At 41.1% G+C, this 22,090-nt stretch overlaps 1 protein-coding gene across 5 annotated transcripts in view; it reads right to left on the bottom strand.

The window, feature by feature from the left end:
• Positions 1–1,219: 1,219 nt before the first annotated feature.
• KCTD1 (potassium channel tetramerization domain containing 1) overlaps positions 1,220–22,090 on the bottom strand; it is a 101,412-nt gene continuing 80,541 nt past the window's right edge. For all 5 annotated transcript variants that reach the window (XM_027674906.1, XM_027674887.1, XM_027674868.1 and 2 more), the window contains 3 exons: positions 8,027–8,171; positions 5,424–5,729; positions 1,220–2,190 (listed from right to left, as the gene is read on the bottom strand). In XM_027674906.1, coding sequence (XP_027530707.1) covers positions 2,032–2,190; positions 5,424–5,729; positions 8,027–8,171 — 610 coding nt within the window. In that variant the 3' untranslated portion in view covers positions 1,220–2,031. The remainder of the gene's footprint in view (positions 2,191–5,423; positions 5,730–8,026; positions 8,172–22,090) is intronic.

Genomic DNA, 22,090 nt, shown 5'->3' with positions numbered 1-22,090 from the left:
TCTGACTTCTAGGCAAGCTAACAACCAAATTGTGGGCAGTAAGAGCAAGCATTTGTTTATTTTGTAAGAGGACTTCTTGCTGCAAATTGAAAACAAGCATTTTCAATAAGGCAGCTGTTTCAGTACTATGAATAGACAGATCAGCATCACATTGAAGATCTAATAACCCGCTAATGAACCTTACTTTTTAGAGCCCCCTCCCTAACCCATTTTCACATTTCAGTAATTTCAAAACCAACAATATGTGCTGCCACAGAGTTATTTAAGGATGTCCCCTAACGTCTTTTAATGAAAACTAGAAAAATTGTAACATTTTTCTTAGTTATCAGACTATATTAAAAACCTTGTTACATGTATTTAACAATTTCTTTTTTTTTTCTTTTCTTAAATAAATAGCAAAGTGTCACCAAAATTAATGGAATGCAAGCACCATCGCATTGATAGAAATTTCCATGCCAGGATGAATACACACTCATATTCAGTAATATTGCATAAAAAGATACTTTGGAGGAAAGGTGGCAATTGCTGGTGCATCTCAGGTGGTGAAAGCATCAACCTGTGAAGGGTCTGTGCAGTGGTATCGTGATATGTTGCCTTTGCAAAACCTCACAGGCCTGAACCAGGTGGCTGCAGAGGTGGCCTCAGTGAGACGCTGCAAGAAAGCAACTCGCAGGACATCCAATGCAGGGCATGGATTTACCTACTGCCTGCTACCAAGAGCAGTGCAGCTGATGGCGTGACACAAGGGGCTGTCGCTCTCTAGGCAGGAGAACAATGCCTTGAAATGAGGGAAATTAACAACATTAAAACCAAACAGGCTGACTAACACTCAGCAAGGCAAGGGCTTGGAGAGTTGAAGCTGCCAACTCCTTAATCACGAGGGAATGATGCAAGGAGTCACTGTTACATTGACGGTTACAGAACCAGGTATCCTTTTCTGATGGGTTTCCCTGGGCTGAGCTGGCGTTTTTGTCACATCTGACCAACAGCTTCTTTTCCAACTGAGACAAAACTTAAAAAATGGACAGTGCTGAAGAAATACCAGCCACGTGTGCCACACCAGATAGATCCCTCAACAGCCTCTGCTGCCTTTAACTCACTCCACCATGTGCAGGCAGCACTGCCTACCCGCTGCCTTGCCAGAGTGGCCACCCCTCCACACGCTGGAGTGCAGTGCAGTCCCACCTCTCTGCTTCTGTTGGTTTAAACCAGACCCTTGTTCTTTTAAACAGGAGTTTATTGTATTTAATACATTATAAAATTTGAAAAAATTGTAGGAAAGCAGCAGATTCAAACCAGAGCATCTCTACCAAATATTAATTATTCTGGCCCCCTTTGAAAAACACAAAACAAAAACAACAAAAAAACTAATTCAAAAGAAAAGTTAACCTTTCACATCTGTGAGGGCAGACAAAAAGTGTGCGACTTCTGTACAAACTACATTTAAAATTCAGTTGACAAGCTTTCCAATGCCATGGATGGTCATCTCCTGAACACCTGCCCATCCACCTCTAAAAAAGACAGACATAAACCTCAATATGCAAATAAAGTTGAATCAAGGTGTGTACACATTAAAAAGTGGATGGCTGTTTGGCAATGGAAAATGGGTGAAGAGTAGTCTATGAACCCCCCCATGACAATGGCTTGTACACCGTTAAGTGGGCCCGGCTAGGGCCTAGGACACTTAATGGCCATCACAGCACCAACCTCATCTACCACTTTTTTTTCATTGCATTTCCTACCCCTTGACATATACATACATATATATATGTACAGACATACATATACATACATATTTTTTATGTGTGTGTGTTTTCTTTTATATCTTGAGGTTATTATTATTATCACTACTATTCCAAGTGTTCCCATATGAATTCAGGTGTGGTCTCTATATTTGATATAAATGTGTCTTTTATTCAATTTTAGTTCCAGGACTTGTTTGGAGTCCAAACTGCACATGAAATGTCCCCTTTTGTTTTCCTCTTTGCTTTCTTCTTTTTTTTTTTTTCTGTATAAAGAAACATGTCCATTTTAGTCCAGAGGCTCTTGCTTTATTCGAATGACAGAGGGTGCACGAGATGTCCTTCTGAGTTCTCGTCTCAGTACGTATTCACTGAATTGGGAAGAGTCCACCCCACCTCCACATGAGCCAACAATCTCAAACCCTCTTTGCTGTAACCTCTCAAGTACCTGCAAAAAAGAGGAAACAAACACCAATATATAAGTAAATAAACAGATTATTTGCTGTCCAATGATAATAACTGGTGTTTTCAAATGGATTCAGCTAGGAAACAAACGTGGTTACACAGCCTAATTGTATTGGACTAATTTCTGCCAACTATGGCCACTGAGCAATTAAAAAGAAAAATGAAGAACTGCACAGCCGATGCGAGCAGACATCTCAACTAAATGGTGACAATGTAGATACCGTGGTCATAATTTCAAAAAAGTTATCATGATATTTACCAGAGACTTAAAAACCAACTGCGATTCTGAAGGCTTGTGGTTACAGTTACCTGTGGTAAAATCTGAGACCTTTTAACTTTAATTATTTAATTATTTAATGACTTCTGTTTATTCACTTTCTTTCCTCCTTTTTCACAAAGCCAGAGTGTTGCTTCCAGTGGGAAATACAATGGCAAAAATAAAAAATAAAAGAAAAGAAAAACAAAATCCACAACTTAAAAAGAAGAGTCAGGCAGGGCTCTTGGAGTGGCAGGGGGATGCACCCAACACAGCTCACCCAACAAATGATGGTGCAAGGACCTCAGCTCCCAGCACTGGCTCCAGTGCTTAGGAGGCTGCTTAGAGCATGGTCTCCTTCCACACCACTATTCCACCTTTTTTTAATGACCCATGTTCACACTGGTTTACTGTAACTGAGACATTCTTTCCTTTATTTACACTCTTTGTTACTTTTATGATCATCTATTCTGCTGCCTGGACTTCATTTGCCTCACCTATGAAGGAGACTCTTCCAGGGATTCACCAGGGTCAGCTGTGACAGCCACCAACCCAAGGAGGAGACTAATGCTCCTGGATCCCACAGGACATTGGACCCTCTGTTCAGTGGAACAGGACCTCACCAGGGTTGTGCTGGGAGCAGGTGCCTCCCAAGGCTTTCCTAGCTATTTCACCAGTTGTCAAACTGGCTTGCATGGGTGCTGGGACAGCACCAGCAAGCAGAACAGCAGAAGGCTGCAAAGGAATATGGCAGGTGCAGAAGCAAGCTGTGGTTTAAAAATGCTTCAAAGACATGCCGTGTCTTTACATAAAATGCTCCAGGTCGGCAAATGTTTTTTGAAATTACCTGAGCATGGCTAATTGCACAGCAGACATATCGAAAAGGAAGGGTTGGAAAAAGAGGCTCAGAAACACCAATCAAAACACCTGTGCAATTTTTGTTTACCCTGATCTTTGTCTTTTAGCAACATAAGCCAAAATCCCCGCTCCTGCCCCTCCAAATATCTCAGTATAAGCCAGCAAGATAGAACGGGAGAGCTTGGGTCCTGAGAAAAAACGTGGGGGAAGTAACTCTATAAACTAGCACAGCCCTGGACAAAACATTTGGTCTGTACCTCACTCTCTACTTAGACTGTCTATTGGTAGTCCCTGTCCTGTCTCACATTGTTATTAGGACTGGGAGATGCTTATGTCCCCCCCAAATGGAAGATGCAGCATTATCAATGTGGGATCATCATCTCTCTTGAAGCCTGTGCATATTTTGCCACTCTGACTCAGGTTTTTCACATCAGTAAATATGCCTGGCAATTCTTATTTGTGAAACAAAAATGTAAGCATCAGAATAAATGACAGAACACTGAAGGATACAACTCCTTTGAGAACTATCATATGACACGTGGCTAAATAACCCTCCTTGAAAGTCCTATCCCTTTTCTGCTGTAGTCCTATATCCAAGGCTGTTCTAAATTTGCATTAATGACTATGACAAAAACAATTTTGATGTTTCAGTATGACAGTAAAGACCAGTAAGAGACAACTGTCCAAGCATAACATGAGTTGTCTAGACCTATCTCGATAGTTTTAGACAGGTCTATCCAGACACTTATGTTAAGTGCTAGCACAAGTGCAGTGCCTGGCCAGCCTTCAGTCCATGCCCCAGTGCTCAGCTTGCTTCATCTAGAGAAAAGGAGAATCAGGGGTGACCTTATCACTCTACAACTACCTGAAAGGAGGTTGTAGCCAGGTGAGGGTTGGCCTCTTCTCCCAGGCATCTAGTGACAGGACAAGAGGAAACAGCCTCAAGCTGTGCTGCTGAGGGTTCAGGTTGGATATCAGGAGGAATTTCTTCACTGAAAGGGTGGTTGAGCATTGGAATGGACCACCCAGGGAAATGGTGGAGTCATCATCCCTGGAAGTGTTCAAGGCATGACTGAACGTGGCACTTAGTGCTATGGTTTAGTTGACATGGTGGTGTTTTGTTCAAAGGTTGTGATGCCTTAGAATTCTGAAGAATTCTAAGGCGTTAGCAGGACTTGGTGATCTTGGAGATCTTTTCCAACCTTAATGATTCTATGATTCTCTACCTGGACAGGAGGACCTGGCAGATGAAAAGACACCAAGTTTAGCTTGCAAGCCTGTTCTCTGTAAGAATTCTCTCAAGAGTCTGCAGTGTTTAGGAGGTGTGTCCAAACCAAACAGCATTGATTGTGCTAGTGATGATTCCAGATGTGAAGCGGTCACACTGCAAAGTGTTGGCTATGCAGGATGTCTAACTAGGTGCAGGCAGGTGTGTGAAGTTGGTTATTTTTAACCAACAAAGGACAAAACACATGACCCTGTTATAATTATCCAAGAAATTACCTACATTTATCTCCCAGATTTTTTCTTAATCATTTTGTAACACTGATTTTAGACATTGCTATATTCAATCATAGTTGAAAGGGACCTTTAAAGGTCATCTAGTCCCATCCCTCTGCAATAAGTAGGGACGTCTTCAACTAGATCAGGTTGCTCAGAGCCCTCTCCAGCCTCACGTTGAATGCTTCCAGGGATGGGGCATCCACCACCTCTCAGGGCAACCTGTTCCAGTGTTTCACCACCCTCACTGTAAAAATTTTCCTCCTTTTATCTACCCTATTGTAGTTTAAAATCATTACCCCTTGTCCTATCAATCCCAATAGGCCTCTACTATGCCATAAAAACTTAGGAAAAACCACTGAAAGTGAAAGCAAAGGGTCTTTCCTGAGACTACAGAAAATTTTAACACTACTGTAGTTTGCTTGCAAAGAGATTTGGGGAATATATGTAATTAAATCAAGAAAGACATCCTGACCCACAGAAGCAAATAACTAGCTTAAAGCCTCCAGCTGATTTTGTTCACCAGTGACACGGACGAGGGTCAGCCCACTGGTACCTGGCCAGCAGGCTCCCTTTCAAAAAATGCATATGTGACTTCCTACCTGAACTGAGTTGAGGTGACAGTATCCGTTCAGTGGAAATCGGATGACGTGCGTCGAGTCGTGATTCCAGCCGGCGTTGACAGAATTACACATCACATCACCGATTTCTGGAAACACTTCTTCTATCAATGACTTATCGCCACTCAGTGTAATCCTCTCTCCAAGATCTGGGGCGACTCGGACCACCAGGCACTCACAAGACTTTGTGAAGCGGCCACTCTCCCGGTCCTGTTTCCACCTTTCCATCTCTCCCAGCATGGGCTGAAGCTGGAAATACTTTGCTTCTTCATATAACAAACTGTAGTCCTGAAAGACACATGCATTACTGTGCACAATTAAGAAAGAGGCATTGCTAATGTGGCACTTAATGTATATGGTTATTCAGGCCAACACTGCTCTAGGTCTGGAACCCTTCAGACATAGCTACTAATTACTGTGTAGGAAGTGTAATAAAATAACAGAACAAGGAAAAAATAACCATTAGCCACTTGAAACAGGCTGAGTATAGCAGCACTTTTGCGGGGAGGGAGAGGCTATGCTTGCTCAACTCCCTTCTGCAAAAAAATCCAGGCAAAAAAAAAATCTCACTTTTCCCCATATTTTATCCCTATAGTGATGTCATAGAATAATGACCTCATTGAACAGATGGAACAGAATTCAATCAGGATTCAGAAAATTCATCACTAGGATCCATCGCGTCTTACAGCATCACTAGCAGGCATTGTAACAGGTATAAGAATGTAAATGAGGGTGCCTACAATGGTTGTTAGTGTAAAATGATTCTGATATTTGCATAATGTTTGCACATATTACTGCATTTTAAAAATTAAGTATTTTTTAATACCTCCCCATTTTGCCACTAGTATTGTTTACTACATTGTCTCAGTGCCAGAGCAGAGAGAATGCATTTCTAGGCATAGCCAGTGCAGAAGTAATTTAGAACTGATGATGTGGAGTCTGCCTACTGCCATTTTTTAAATTTAAAAAAACATTAAAAAAAATAATCTTGTTTTTCTACATTTAAGAGCATAAAACTATTTGGGAAATATTTATACAGAGAAAAGTGATACATGAGAATTAGGTAAAACAGAGAAACAAAGAAAATACTGCTAACAATCAATATGGTCCTGAATTTGAGCTATAAACCACATACTTGATGTGAATGGGACACCTAAATCAAGCTTAAAATACTGCTTACATTTAATGCATAACAAAAAACATCACCTACTCTATATATTTCTAAGAAATATGAAGTGCTGTTCATTTTAATCGCTGATTTTTTTGTACACCTTTGAGCACCACTGGGGAAGACACCCCTTTGAACATTATAGTTGTGTGAACTTGCCAGGAGTTACATTTTTAATTTCAGCACAGCTACAGTACACTTATGTGTTTAAAATGCTCTACACATGTAATTTCTTAATATTGTATGAAAGGTGGCTTTTCCTTTTTCTGTATTTCTGATTAACTCCAGGATAAGTGCCAAGAGCAGCACAAAGATGCCCTAAGACTTCAAAAGAGGGAAATGATGCTTATCAGCTGGTTCCAAACTCCCACATTATTCAGGGAGATCTACCTTGTCACGCATGGGAGCAACAAGGATGTGTCTACAACAGATGACTCAAAGGTTGCTGAAATACGGCTCTTGAACTCAACCTCACACCTATTATGCCCCAAACACCTGAAAAGCTGTCTCAGATACATGGGACAAAAGGCAGCATACCAGTGTGAACAGCCCTAACCCTTCCCCATCACTTCTCCTGTTCAATCCCAATTGCTGTATTTCCCACAGTGAACTAGGGGCACAGCCAGCTGCACTGATGTGTGTTCATTAAGTAATGATAAAGATCTGTTCTGATTGCAACCACGGTCCCCAGCTCTCTGACACCACATATACACCCACATACCTACTAGCAGATAAACATCACATGCAGTCTGAAGCTCTGCCTCTGCAGACTAATGTGTGTAACACGGTGAACTACCACAAATTTGTTATTGAAAAGAAAAAAAAGCAGGATCTTTATTAAAGTTTATATAATGAACATGGAACTATTCATCCCTGACTTCTCTCAAATTCCAAAATTAGACTTGCAGTATGCCTTCAAGAGTCTGAGAGAGAAAATATTCTATGACTTAATGCTCAAATATTACCATGTATGCAGTTTATTTTGTCAATACTGTGATTCCCACATAATTTTCTTAATTTCAGTGTGGGAGTGGAAACTGGAGCTGCTGCAATCAGAGGGGAAGCATAAAAACGGATGAAAGGACAAGTAATCAGCCAAGCTCATGAGCAGTCAGTTGCAGATTGTAACATCCTTTCTGTTTCCATCAGTATCCTACAATATTTAATTTCCCAAGGTCAAACCTGGCAAGGTTGCTTCATTACACTAGAGTCAGGAGGGGAAAATTTAATCCTGATGCCACTCTAGGAAAGGAAGATACCACTTTAGCAACTGCACGCTTACTTTTGCCACGTACAAGAAATCAAACACCATACCCTGCAAGTCCCTCTTCCCTGTCTAGAGCTCTCTTTTGACTACACACCAGATCCTTGCTTTACCAAGGATCATGCAAAACACCCGAATCCCTTGAAATCTCACCTTGAAATCATCAGGAATGAGGAGTTTTGACGTCCTTAAGAAATTCAAGATATATCTGAACATCTGCCCGTCTCTGTCAATGAAATAATGCTGCTTGAGACTGTCGAGGACAATGGGCTCTGTGCCATCAAAAAGCCGGCCAATTCTGGAGAGGAAACAAGAGAAGAGTAGCAGAGTTAGACCAAACTCAGCTCAAGAGGTGCTCAAATTGCCCAGTGCTACAAAACCCTCTCACACATACTTCACCAAAGCAGCTCTGTGGCTCTGCTCCATAAGAAAAGGGCTGTTTTCAAACCATGGTTTAAGCCACGTTTTCCAGCATGGCCTCAGGAACTTCCAAGCAGCACAGCAGGGGAAGTGGATGGGAGGTGGAGGAAAAGCAGTCAGGGCAGCAGCCTCTTGGACCCACCTCACTGCCCAAATCTGTGTCTCATGAGATGACACTCCCTCAATTATTTTGGGCACCTCTTTTGATTGCTCCCTTCAGCACACCCCGTCCACTCTGGGTCAATCAACACCATTGATTGACTCATTCTGCTTTCCAGAGCACTGCACAGTGAACTCGATCTAGCTTGGAAATTGTATCTGGGAAACAGTTTGTTTTGGTTGTTTGCTTGGTTTTTGTTTGTTTTTTACACCCAGATCACCTTTTGGATACCACTACTGCAACCAACGCTAAGGCAGGCACAGCTGAGGGGCAGCACATTGTGGGAATATGAAGATGGGGGTACAAAAGAGATAACACTTCAAGGTGAGCTAATGATTTAATGTAAAAGTGAACTGGTTGTGGCAGGTATCAATCAGAACTTTCTATAACAATCTAGAAAAATGTCACAATTTTTAGAGATCACCTACTGACCACCAGAACCACACAGCTACCTAGAGAACTTCTGCTTGCCAGCAGGCCTTGCAACATCAACTGCTGGGTGCACATACATTTCTGGATGTGAGTCTCTCAAAACAGCTTTAGTTAGAGGAAGAGGAAGGGCTGAAAACTCCAAACAAAATCCTCAGAGTAACATGAAATAAATGTTTCAATTCTACACTGGGGCATTTGCAAAACAGTCCTGAGTCACTGGTGGTTTCCCAATGAAATGAGCAGGAGTGACTGGTAGGTCTAATTGAGTGCCTGCTCATATGCCTGTACATGCAATGTGGAAGTACTTTTTGAATCTTTCCAACACCAGAACTGTAAACAAAATGGTCTCGAAATAGCTCACTTGTGATACGTCACACAGACACGCTATGTGAAACACTGCCAACAATTTGGGGCACAATTTCAGAGCTTTGTCACAACCTGCTACATTCTGTAATATTCTGCAGATACCGCATTTCCAATATTTTAAAGCAAAGTCTTGTTCATATGTAGTTTTCTTTCCCAATATAACGAATCGGTTTAGGGAATCAGCACAGCAAAACCTCCACAGTTTACTAGAGAGCGTACAATAGTATCACCAGACATCAGCATGGAGGTAGGGGACCAACAGACACTTTTATTTCCTGATCACACTCAGTTTGTGGTATAGGTAAGGTACAAGTCTATTTTCTCATGAAAAGGATAGAGCAAGCACAATAAACCATCATGGCATACTCTTTTTGTTTTAAAAGAAGTGAATAAACAACCATTCCCCACCCCCAGTAGGGAAAAAAAAAGCCACCAGAAACTAAGAGGTTACGAGCCCTCCTGGCTGCATGAAGCATCCCATGCTGAGAGATGCCCCATCCCCTGGCCAGCAGAAGGCAATTTCCTGGAGGGGTTCAAGAGGCAAAAGACAGAAGTGGTTCCCAAAGAGGGGGAGGCAGCAGGGCTTGCAGCAGCATCTCAGGAAACTGCAGAGAGTCAGGGTTCCAGGTGACTCTGCACAGTGTTGCACCCACAGCCACACACTTTCCCTTTGAAAATGGCACAGACAATCCAAATTGAGTTTGGAGTGATGTCTGTGCCCTGAGCAGGTACATATACAAGTTCTGAACAGAATACAAGTCTCATCTATAGTTTCTCACTGGCTGAGAGGAGACCAGGAAAGAAATAAAACCCCATTAACCTCAGCTGCCCATTTACAATTCTGTAATAAATGCCTGAATCAAATCAAGTCACATGAAATCCATAGCATTTAAGGAATTAAATATATTTTGCAGCATGATCAGGTACAAAACATTTCTTTTCAAAGCCATCCCTTAGAACTATTCAAGTCTTCTTCCTCAAAGACTTGTTACTGCCTGCCCTGCTGCTCAAAATTTAAGCTGCGACAGCCCATATAATACAGGCTCCTGTTGACTAGGTAGACGAACCACATTTTATGTCTAAAATGGAAGTACTCAGCATTTAGAATTAATTTTCCCCTATACTCAAGCAACTCATCTTGAAATCTATCATGGAATTCACACACAAAACATGTATTTGGCCAAGTCAGTCATTACTGAAATGTATAATTGTAATTGGTTTCTGCAGCATTTTCCTAGTTCTAAATTACTTATATAATTACATATTTTAAACCTCTAGGCTTTTTGTCTCCATTTTATTAATTGTTTAGAGAAGAGCAAGATACTATCAGAGGATGGAGCCTTCTGACAAAACCATAATGCTGAGGAAAGCACACAGCCATTGGGAATGCTACCTGGGACCTCAAAGGCTTTGGGTATGGGCTGGAAGCATTAACTGAAAACACTGCCTTAGTGCTCGGCTGCTTTGCAGCAGCGGCAAAACCCCAGGAATTGCAAAGTCCCAATTCCCTTCTGGCTCCCCTCCCAGGATCACTTTGCAATACACAACTGCACTTTCACATATTAAAACAGCTTTGGAAGGGTAGACCCCCAGCAGAGAGGCTCCTGTAAACAAAATTAAAGCTTTCTTTTCATTTTGAGATGGAAAAACATAGATTCCCACATCCTTCACATGGCCTTCAGGGAAAATCTTGAGATAATATGGGATCCAAATCTGGTGACATGACTCTGCTCCTAAGCTGCATTTGCTACACCCATCAGGAGAGGAGACTGGGCTACACCAGGATCCAGGGAACAACCAGTATCTTCCCCCTCCAGCCTCACCACATATTCTTGGGTTCCTAGAGGCAGTGGCAAGCTCCCTCCCGTGCCTCAGTTGGCATCTCCTTTATATGACACAATCTGAGTAACCATCCTCCCTGTAGCTCTGCTGGTACTCCTGCTTGGTCTCACACTGCAATTATGAATGCTTAAGAGACACCAGTTCGCTGGCACAAGAAAGGACTGGTAAATCATTCTTATTTTCATTATTTTAATTTCACTTCCCAAGAAAACCTGAAAGATGTTTTTCCCCATCTCCTTCTTGACAATGTTGGCTGATGATTGGCAAAGACACCTTTTTTTTTTTGAATGACAAATATGTAACAGTTAAATGGATTTTTGAAACAGGAAAATGCTCTGAAGGAGGCTTGCAAAATAAGCTGATAATTATATGCAGAATTAGACAAATATCAAGGGTAAAGGATAAGAAACTGTAGTCCATTTACAAGAAAACGTGCTTCTGAAATATTTAATTAAAACTAACAGGCTGGAATTTTCTATGTATCAAGAAAATTAATGTCCCATGGGTTGAAAGTGCGACCTCCAATGGGTAATAATTAATGTCTGTGGCTTTAAGTATCATATTCCACTGTCAGAAAAGAGTTGAAAATATAACCAGTGGAAAATCCTGCTTCCATTGAGAATTTGGTTTTACTTTAAGGACGCAAACCTAGGTCAAGCCTGGTGTGTGGCCAAGCCACAAGCCTGGGTTTAGTGGAGAAAAAACAACAGGGCATGTAAAAGATCATTGTTTTAGTTCCATAAAATACTACAGAGATGGATCTTTCCTCCCACAGACCAGCACTCCCATAACAGCATTTCTAGACCAAGAAGCTTGCACGGGAAGATGACATTGCTTACAGGATTTCTCAAATTCTTCAGAATCAAGTCCTGCTTCTCAAGTATAAAAATATACTCAGTCTGCAGCAAAACTATATACATAGCGTGTTTATAACTTTGCTCTCTCAGTGTATAAATATTTATATATATTATTATACACATAAAGGGAAAAGACTTCACTTTAGTATATTACGCCTCAGCTGAGAATGTGGGAAAGCAGCAACAATTAAGAACAAGATGGTCAATATGAAGTAAACACGACAACTATGGCAAAACTCAATGCCAAGAAAAATGACACTGTTCTGCAGTCTGTTTTAATGGTTTCACTGGACAAAGCTAAAATTCTTCCCTTTTGTAATCAAAGGAATAAGCATGCAGAATATTACATCACTTGCAAACTAAGGCAGAAATAAACCTCTTTTTTCTCTGAGAAACTAAACGTTTCTTACAATTCAATATATTCAGTATGTTATTTCTCATATTAACTTCTTTATCAGAGGACACCATGAACTCAAAACTAACTGAAAATCTTTTGCAATAAACTACTTTCAACAGTTCCTTAGTTGTTAGATTTCCCTGCTCCCCATGTCTTTCACAGAACAACAAGAAGGGATCAAAACTGGTGCAAAGTCCTTTCATTAATCCATTGGAGGGAACTGCGCAGCAGGAGGAGCATCCGCAGTGCCCTGGCACCTGCGATTCCATGCTAATGGCGAGGCAAGTAACTGCTTCAGACTTCACTGGGCTTGGCAAGGAGCAAAATACGCATGAAAACAGATCTCTCTCCCCCAGTAATGAATCACATGGCAAAGAACAGGTATTTTATTTGAAATCTTACTCACTTGGTTGGAGCCACTATGGCAAAGTGATTAGGAGTTTGGCCCTTAAAAGTTAAGTTAAAGTTTTATTATCACATTATTATATTTACGTGGCTAATAGGAATGCTTATTTAACACTCTGGGGTGCGTGGAGAGTGAGCTGAAACAGGTTTGTTTTTTTTTTTTCTGTGCAACTTTTTAGTCCAAGCTGTCCTTATTAATCTCTTTTCATTTTCTTTTACTGCGAGCTCAAAGGCAATTTGCATAAGAGCCCATTATAAATTAGATCTGTTTAATGGTATGCTCATCTCATGGCTATTTAATTTTACTTCCTCATATGTCTAAATTATACAATTTTGCACTGTCCCCTAGAAGCCAGTACAGTTGAAGAGGGATCCATGCCAGGGAGAAATGCTATCCTACCCAAGTAGAGAATGATGACGTTTCTATTCTTTTTTTCAGAGAACCACTTTGACAGTATCAATCTGCTCTTCTTTTTTGAATACCTCACATCATTTGGATCCACAGAGACCGAATACATAGCAATCTTTATGACTCTGCATAACAAAAGTTGGTTCATAAACATAACAGAATACATTTGCAATTTTCAGGAACATATATTATGAAAACCGCATTTTAACCAAATACCCTGTTGTAATCTCTTGCTCTCAGTGCTATTATAATTTGTTCTTATCTCTTCCTTCTTACATTTAATTTAAGGTTTCATGTCCATGAGTCTCAGGAATTCCTTGGCACAGATAGTTCCTACATTATGAGAAGAGGCATGAATACAATTATTATAAAGCACAGGTAACAAGGGAAAAATGTACTAAAACCTAAAGTCTCATTAAACCTTCTATAGAAAAAGTATTTATATAGGAGCCAAAATGACAGAGAAAGAAGAATGTACTGGCGGAGGTATTAAAACACCAGTTCTTAAGAGATTTTTAAAAAAGTTACATGGCATTTTAAAGAACAGATAAATGTCCAGTGTTGAGTCAAATAGATGTCAAACCTTTGTGGAAATATTTGCTAAAGATTAAGGAACTGAATAATTTACATGGAGAAAATTTCAAACATCTTAAGATTGTTATTTCAGCATGAAAGTAAAAGAAAAAGTAGGGGCAAGCTCAGATCGTTAATAAAACATTTAGAAGAAATCGAGATAGACTAAAACTGGTGAATAATCTTAAAGACAGAGCAAACCATGTGAGAAGCAGATGGGAAGGATCTGAAATGATGAGTGACGTGGTATCATCGGGGAATGCATCAGAGACAAAAAAAAAAAAAGAAAAAAGAGAGAAACATGGGATTTGCTATAACCTGCCTGATCAGAGGCAGCATCAGGAGTAGAGATGAAAGGAAATCAGACATATTACAAAATGAACTAATAGTCACTGGATGTAATCCACATGGACAAACTGACACATTAACTGGAAAAGGATAAATTGCACAACATCATGTAGTCATGTTGCAGGAATGCTACTTACACGAGAGCAAACTACGTCTTTCTACACCACAGATGATCATGGAGCATGCAAGACATTTAACTTAAGGACAGTTGACCAAAAGTGGATACATGGGTCACAGGGAACACTGGGGTGCATTGAAAAATTGATGGCCAAGGCTCCAGAAGTCAGTAGAAGCACCCTAATCTCTGTTTTTACTGAAAAGGAAGTTTTTCCAAGAAAAATTAAAACCTGTATTTTTCCCACTGAACAGGTGACCCATCTACCTAGGAGATTCACAGCAGAACTAATAATTACACTATGACATAGAGTGGATACGGTAACTTCCCTGATGCACATAACATACTGATTGACAACTAGTCAACTTGGTGGGTGCAGGGTGCCTGAATGTTCAACAGAAGCAAGTCAAAAAACATAGGCTCTGTCACAGCCTTCTCCTGGGATGATCAAACCTCCATTCCCAAACTTAGGACCATCATCCACCCAGACCCAAACGGCATTTGTAGAAATGCTGACATTTGAGAAAAGAGAGGAATAAATAGTTGGGATGGGATGTCAAGAGCTAGTGACTCACGACCAGAAAACGATATCTGTGGGCAGATGGAAACCATCTCCCACATTGTACAATGGCAACAAGGGTGAGGCCAGGAGAGCACTACTCCCAGACTGCGGATGGGCCAGGGTGTTTCTGTTTCCCATATTCCTTCTCTCTCTGCTCTGGTATACTAGGGAGATGCAGACTGATAAGAGGAACAGGCTAAATCCCTAATCTGCATTTTGTCACACAAGGCTGGGAAGGTAAGTGCTTCAAAAGCAACTTCAATACTGTGTCAGCCAAACCTCCCGAACCTCTAGACTGCATTACAGACTTCAGATGTGGATGAGAGGGGTCTATCCTCTGCTCACCAGCTGTTCCCCCACCCCAAACCAGGATCTTCATCCCCACAATCCCCATCACTTTTCAGAAAATAAGGTTCCTCAGTGTCAGACACTGAAGTTGCTGACACTCCTGAAGACGTGTATGGGCCATTTGCTTAAGAGCTGGACTTTACGATTCTTGTGAGTCTCTTCCAATTCAGAACATTCTGTGATTCAGTGACTGAACAAATCCCTGACCCTCACAGTTTTGCTTGTCTCCAGATACCAAGCACTCCCTCAAGCCCATTTGCTACCATACAGATCTGTCTCCAGAAAACTGAAGTCTTGCAATCCCAAAATAGATTGTTCCTTCAGCCAAACCACTATCTATAGACCGGTACCATAGCCCCTCTCTTCCTCTAGGACTTTGAGACACCTCTAGGACAGGCCAGCTCTCTGACTGACCCACCCCACATGACCAATCACAGAGACTAAGAGCTGGGGAGGAGGCTGCAGATACCTGCCATCATCCCTCTCATCACAAGGGGCAATTTGCTCCAGGTATTTGTGAAGACATCAGGCAATAAAGCAGCCACACACACGGGCTCCCCTGCATGCCTGCTGGTTCATAGCCACAACTTGATCACCTGCATTTTACTCTTTACAATGCCATCTTTCCTTGCTCTTTTTTTTTTCAGGCTTGCTCAAACACTGGATATACTGAAGAACAGACTACAAGCATTTAAGCCCCACATCTCCCACAGTGTTTGGTATCTTCCAAATAAGTCCTTAAAAACTTTTTAGTTTTCCAGAGCATATCAAAACCACTTTTCCTAAAATCACTTAAACCAATGAAATGTTAAATCAATTATTCATGCAAATACTTTTGCCATCTCTGTTTTTTGTAACCAAGTTTTCTTGGCAATGATAACATTTCACAGAAAAATTAACAAATACTCTCTTTGCTTGCCAAGATAATTTTACTAAGCTTGAATCCGATTTCATTGAGGTATGTTATTTGTTTTATCTTGAGGGAAGCTGCCTATTAAGTTAGTAGCAACCGTGTCCTTTTGCTTGTGATACGGTTATTACCAAGTTATCAGGAGTACCTTTAAGTTATTAGGGTGCAATGGCAAATTAAGTACTTTGCGTCATAATTAGCTAATAACTTTTGAAATTAATTTTAATCATGTTTAAGATGGTCAGGTTTGCTGTGAGTACAGATAATGGAGGATAGGAGCAGAACAGGAGTGTTTATCTTTCAATACCAAAAGCCAAAAAGTAGGTAAACCGGTGGCTGCACAACACCCCAAAGGCCATGATAATCTATATATTCAGAACACTGAACTCCTTCACAGGCAGCCATGTAAAAAGTGGAACTTGTGTCCTAGGATCACATTTAAGTAAAATGCAAAAACATATTAGTTTCAACTTGGGCTCCTTTGAGCCTGCCAACTTTTCTTAGAAAAAAAAAAAAAAAGGCCTGTTAACAATACCCATCTTCAAATCCCTATAGATAAACCTGTAAATGCAGATTCCACAAAGCAAAGACACTGTTACAGCATCTCAGAAAAAGCTACCAGGGCCATTTCTTGTCCTACTCATGATATTAAAAAAAACCCAAACAACCAACAAAAAACCTTCTCAGAATGGGGGAAATCCTTTGATGTATTGCTTCGTACATCAAGTTTGCCCCTCAGCTTTCATGAATTTCATTCAAACCACTATTAGCTCTCAGGATTTCCTCGGTATCCTTGAGAAGACTCAGCATCAAAATTCCAAACACAAATCACAGGAAAATAGGAAACACTCTGAGATTCTCCATGAAATGCCTTAGAAAAATAGCAGCAAAATGAGTTCTGGATCCAATCCCAGCAGAGACCCCAGTTTAGCACGTATATGCTATGTAAGAAGCTCTATGGTATCCCTAACTCTGTCCCTTTCCAGGATGTTACTTTGGGAACCAGGCATCACACTTCATATGCGTGGAACCTGTTTTCCTATAAATGACAAACCTTGCAATGAAACCATAATGAATGGAGCTTTCCAAGATCTTCACAACTCTGACTACTTAGCCAGAAATCACATCTACGTTGTTTTGCTAACTGCTGCCTTCTCTAAGAGAAAGGACAACACGTTTTCATAGACAGGACAAGAACACACTTGCCTTTCCCTTTGCAAGAGTTGCACAAGCTCCTCCTTCATTGCAGCCTCCTGAAGGCAGGACACTCTACAACTAACTTCTGTGTGCTGTATGGTAAAACCTCTGGAGACTACTTCCCAAGAAGGAGAAAGAGGTCATGTTGAAGCTTAAGTAAAACTTCTCATTAATGAATAAAATTCAGAGAGAAAAAATGCTTCTAAAACTTCTACGTCTGTGCCTGTGTCCCCAGAAAACACCATCCTCCAGAGCCCAGAATGCAGTTTTCCCAAACATCCTTGCTCTTCTGCTTTCGATAAATACCAATGAACGTCACATACAAATTCTGTAACATCCTTCTCAAGTACAGTTCATGCAGAGGACAACAATTTGCTGCTGCTAGCTTGTGCAGCAGAAGCCTGTAAAACATATTAGCGGGTCTTAACCCTGCTGTTGAACTTGGGCTTGGACTGACCAAAGAAAAATTTGCCAGGGAAGGTAGAAAGGGTGTTCAGCCTGCTTTTTTAAAGCCATATAGGAATAGACAAAGGAAACAAAAAAATACACATGTAAAGAACATTATTAAGGCAGTCAAAACCAACTCCACAAGTTAAGAAATGTCAGATATTAGAGACGTTCCTGCAGCTTGCATTTGCAAACCTCCCTCTGTATGGAAGACTTTAGACTATGTCTTTAATGACCTACTGCTTTCTCACAGTACCCTCCACTTGGCATGTAAGCCGGGGACAAGCCAGGGTTGTACACCTAGCAGACTGTTGCCCACAGGACCCCTGCTTCATCTGCTGGAGTAGCAGGTCTAATGGATGAGGAAGGCACTGCAGCAAGGGAACACAGGTAAGGCAGATGAGGGCTGACCGGGAGAAATGAACTCTGTCCAAGCATGTGCCAGATTTCTAGTGTGATGCTACCACTAAGCACACTTGCCTTACTTTTTTTTCCTCCTTTGAGTGAAGCAAGAAGGTACCAGACTAAGGAACATTGTAAAGAAAGCATGCAAGAATGACTCTTGAGAACAGGACTCAAATAACACGCAGAAAATACAGCCCAAGGATACATGCTGAACTGAAGAGGAACAGGAGATGCTGATGACATGTTTAGTAAATAAGCAACACATTTCTTTGCACAGTGGCAGGCAAATGTATTAGAGATGGTATTATTACACATATACCATGAAAACTACAAACAAAGGTCAGCCTGGCTGCCCAAATAATGTTCTTTTCCTATAAAACTGACTTTATTTGCAACTAGAGAAGCTGCAAGGCCAGCTACAAAATCGCACATTTATCACACTTCTCTCAAATATTTGTGTTTTCCTTTACTACTTAGCCCACCTGCTCAGAGATTCCTCTACCTAGAATGAAAATGGTACTTTCAGGCTAATATCCTAGATTACAAAGTCTTTGAGAAAGGCAATCCAGATAGCATCAGAGCATACACAACAGAAGCAAGGAAGCGACAGGTGTGATGAGCACAGAATTTAGTATGAGAAACACAGGACAGTACACTGCTCTTTTGATTAACTCTACCTGTGAGGGTGGTGAGGCACTGGAACAGGTTGCCCAGAAAGGTTGTGGATGCTCCGACCCTGGTAGTGTTCAAGGCCAGGCTGAATAAGGCCTTGAGCAACCTGGTCTAGTGGAAGGTGTCCCTGCCCATGGCAGGGGGGTTGGGACAAGATGATATCCCTTCCAACCCTCGACATTCTGTGATTCTATGGGTGAACTTACACACATTACAATTATATTGCTGTGATTCCTAGTGTGGACACACGCATGTGTCTACATAGAGAGGTGTGTTTATACCCGTATTGTGGGTGAATGCAATCAAGTTCTGTTACCCATATAACTCATTCCCATATATTTACATGTTTAAACGGTTCCATGCTAGAAGTTCAAATGATTTAAGCATTTCAGTAACTAGAAAAATCACACCATTAAACAAATCAGCTCATACAGAACCTGTGTGCTAATCAGTTAAGAGGACAGGAAAGTCCACCTAAAACATCCTAGATAATGGCTCTGAGCAATAAATAACGCTTACTGCATAGGTTAGAAATGCCAAAGCCACACCTCAACATTTTGCTGGTGGTGGGGTGATAAAAAAAACACACAGATAACATTATTTCCATTGACAAACTTTACATATACAAAACAGTGGCTTTATTGTTTATTAAATTAGATGCTGTCATGGTGTAATTATCCCTGCAGCCATACCAAACCCAACAGTAGGTCAGATGCAATTCTGTGGAGGAGGTAGAGAGAGGAGAAAGGAAGAGAACTGAGATACAGCACAGAAGCAATATAGCCCCATGAACTAATGACACAAGGAATAATTAATGCACATGTGTGAAAACAGTGAAATCCTCAAAAATACCACATGACAAAAGTAAATGTTACATCATGGTGGCTTTAATACACAACATCCAGGATGTGATTCAGCTGCCTGTTGCCACTTGAGATACTCTAGGGCATCCCAAAGGGCTGCGGGGATGGCAAAGGGACACTACTGGAGGCTTGTGCTCTGTTGGAGCAGCCACAGGAATCCAGTCAGGAACTGTACACAGGCACTAGCCGCCCATGTCAAGGTAAGCATATCTCACTCACAAAGTGACCAGAAACTAACTGTCCCAAAATTCATATATTAAACAAAATCTAACACTATTCTTCCTAGATACTAATTTCAATTTAAAAAAAAAAAAAAAAAATCAGGCTCTGTTGAATAAAAAATCACAAATTTATATGATATTAAGTTCAGAGCTTCTGCTGTGCCTTTTGCAACCGGACTTGCCTTTCTCGTATTGGCCTTTTTAGCCACCAACGCGCCTGCAAAAAACGTGGGTAGAGTCCTTCCCAAATCTTCGTTCGCGAAGCCTAGCCATGATGATGATGAAGTTCAGAGCAATAGTTTATAATGCTCCTAAATTGTGTAGGAACTTGTAACATTTTTAATTTAAGCACTAATTTACCCTGCAACTCAGGTTACCCTCACATAGAGGAGCTGACTGCTCTTAGCTTCTTCCTGAGCTGCAGCTTTACTACAGAAGAGCGTCATCCGAAGTCATATTATACCACAAGTGTGTTAGGATCCCCATTTCCTAAATGCAGGCAGTCAGCCTCAAGTATTTTAGCAGGGTGTTGAAGTGAGCTGACTCTAGGACCGAGCTACAGCCTACGGACAGACACAGACTCCCACGGAGGGTAGCCCACCCACAAAGGACTGGATCTCATTCCACGTACACCTTGTACACCACTGATCACACGGCTGAAAGATTACAACAGCTCTGTCACATAGCAACTAATAAATTCTGAGAGCAGGCAAACAAGCGGGAAATGATCTGTGGAGAAACAGTCAAATAAGTGTAACTCCATCAGTCTGGAGGATTTACAATACTTAGGATATATATATATTACATCTGTTGTGATCTTTCTGGTAGAAACCAGCACAACCCAACAGTCGGAATTTCCCTGTGGCAATTCCAGGCTGCTAATAAACAAGAAGATGCCTACCAAGCTGAGCACTGCTTTTAAACTAGCAGAAAGATGATGATGATGAAGCAGCCTACTACTGCTTGAGTTTGTAGGTTTTCATTATTTAATTCACTTAATTGTGAAGCTTTTCTCTAAAAAGTACAAAATTTAACTACCCTTGGATTAAAAGAAGGGGGAGAAAAGAGTTTTTTCAACTGCATCTGCCCTTTTCCACAGACACTGGTAACGCTGCACAATTTTCATATCAATAGATTAAGTTGCAGCTTGGACTAATACTGAAAAAAACCCTGATCAACCACCCAAGCGGGTATGAATGCCAAAATGCTAGGACTCCCTTAAAAACAAGAAGAAAAAAGAGCTAGCAACACTGAATTTCAAACCTATATCTTTTTAGAACAATGCAAGTTCCGATACAGGCATTTTTCAGGGACAGAAAACTGTTTCAAAAAGTCCTCCTCCTCTTCTGTGTTTGCTGAAAATAAAACACATTACAACCACCTTGCACTATCCCTTCCACTTGTGTAGCTACTTAATACTAATGCTTTTTGCTCTATACATGAACATAATAAAATTTTAATTTAGCAGAAATCCAGGTGTCTTGGTAGATTTCTGGGTTGTTTTTTTTTCCTTTCATCACCCCAAGGCATAGATATAAATTGTTTTCCACTATCTTCGCAGGAGATCAACGGAACCACGTTATCGAAAGGTGCAGAAGACTGAAAATAGTTTAGGGTAATCAAGAGCTGCACTGTTTCATCAAAGCCCCAGAAGCTACTGGTGTTACAACAAACAGTTTGGGGCTATAGTATGATTTTGATTATTTTCCACTACCTTCCTAAAAACCTACTTTTTTAGAGGCAGGCAGAAGCCAATTAGCACAAGGAAGGGAAGAAGTTTGGAAGACAATGTCTTAAAACAACCAACTCTGACTAGGAAGTCAGACCACCAAATCATATATTGCTAACCACCTCATGCACAAAAGTCGACATTTATTTGAATTAAGCTTGCAGTCCTGTAATGGAAACCTATGGTGCAGTCCTTGGCCACTCACTTTTGCACAGCTTTTTTTCCTTGAGTGAAACCACAAGATGACTACCAAAAAAGTAATCACAGGAGACGAAATGGACCTGGGTTGCTCCGCTGTGCAGCAGAAGGCACCTGCTGAGCACCAGCTTCATGACGGGTTTTATCAGGAGGGAGAAGGCACCTGAGGTCAGACTGGGCTCTGTGATATTACCATCGATACTGCAGCAATGCAGTCAACAAAGTCAGCAAGACAACAGGTATTTACTTTCAGCTGCCCCTCTCAGATCAGATGCTTGCCCCAAAGCCCTACTGCCCATCAGCTGCACCCATAAGCCCCACTCCATCCTTGCATCCTGCAA

This window comes from Neopelma chrysocephalum, unplaced genomic scaffold (genome assembly GCF_003984885.1).
Source record: "Neopelma chrysocephalum unplaced genomic scaffold, ASM398488v2 Primary Assembly neopelma1_22, whole genome shotgun sequence".
NCBI lineage: Eukaryota > Metazoa > Chordata > Aves > Passeriformes > Pipridae > Neopelma > Neopelma chrysocephalum.
The sequence above is the reverse complement of the archived record's forward strand: the minus strand, read 5'-3'. Positions and strand labels throughout refer to the sequence as shown.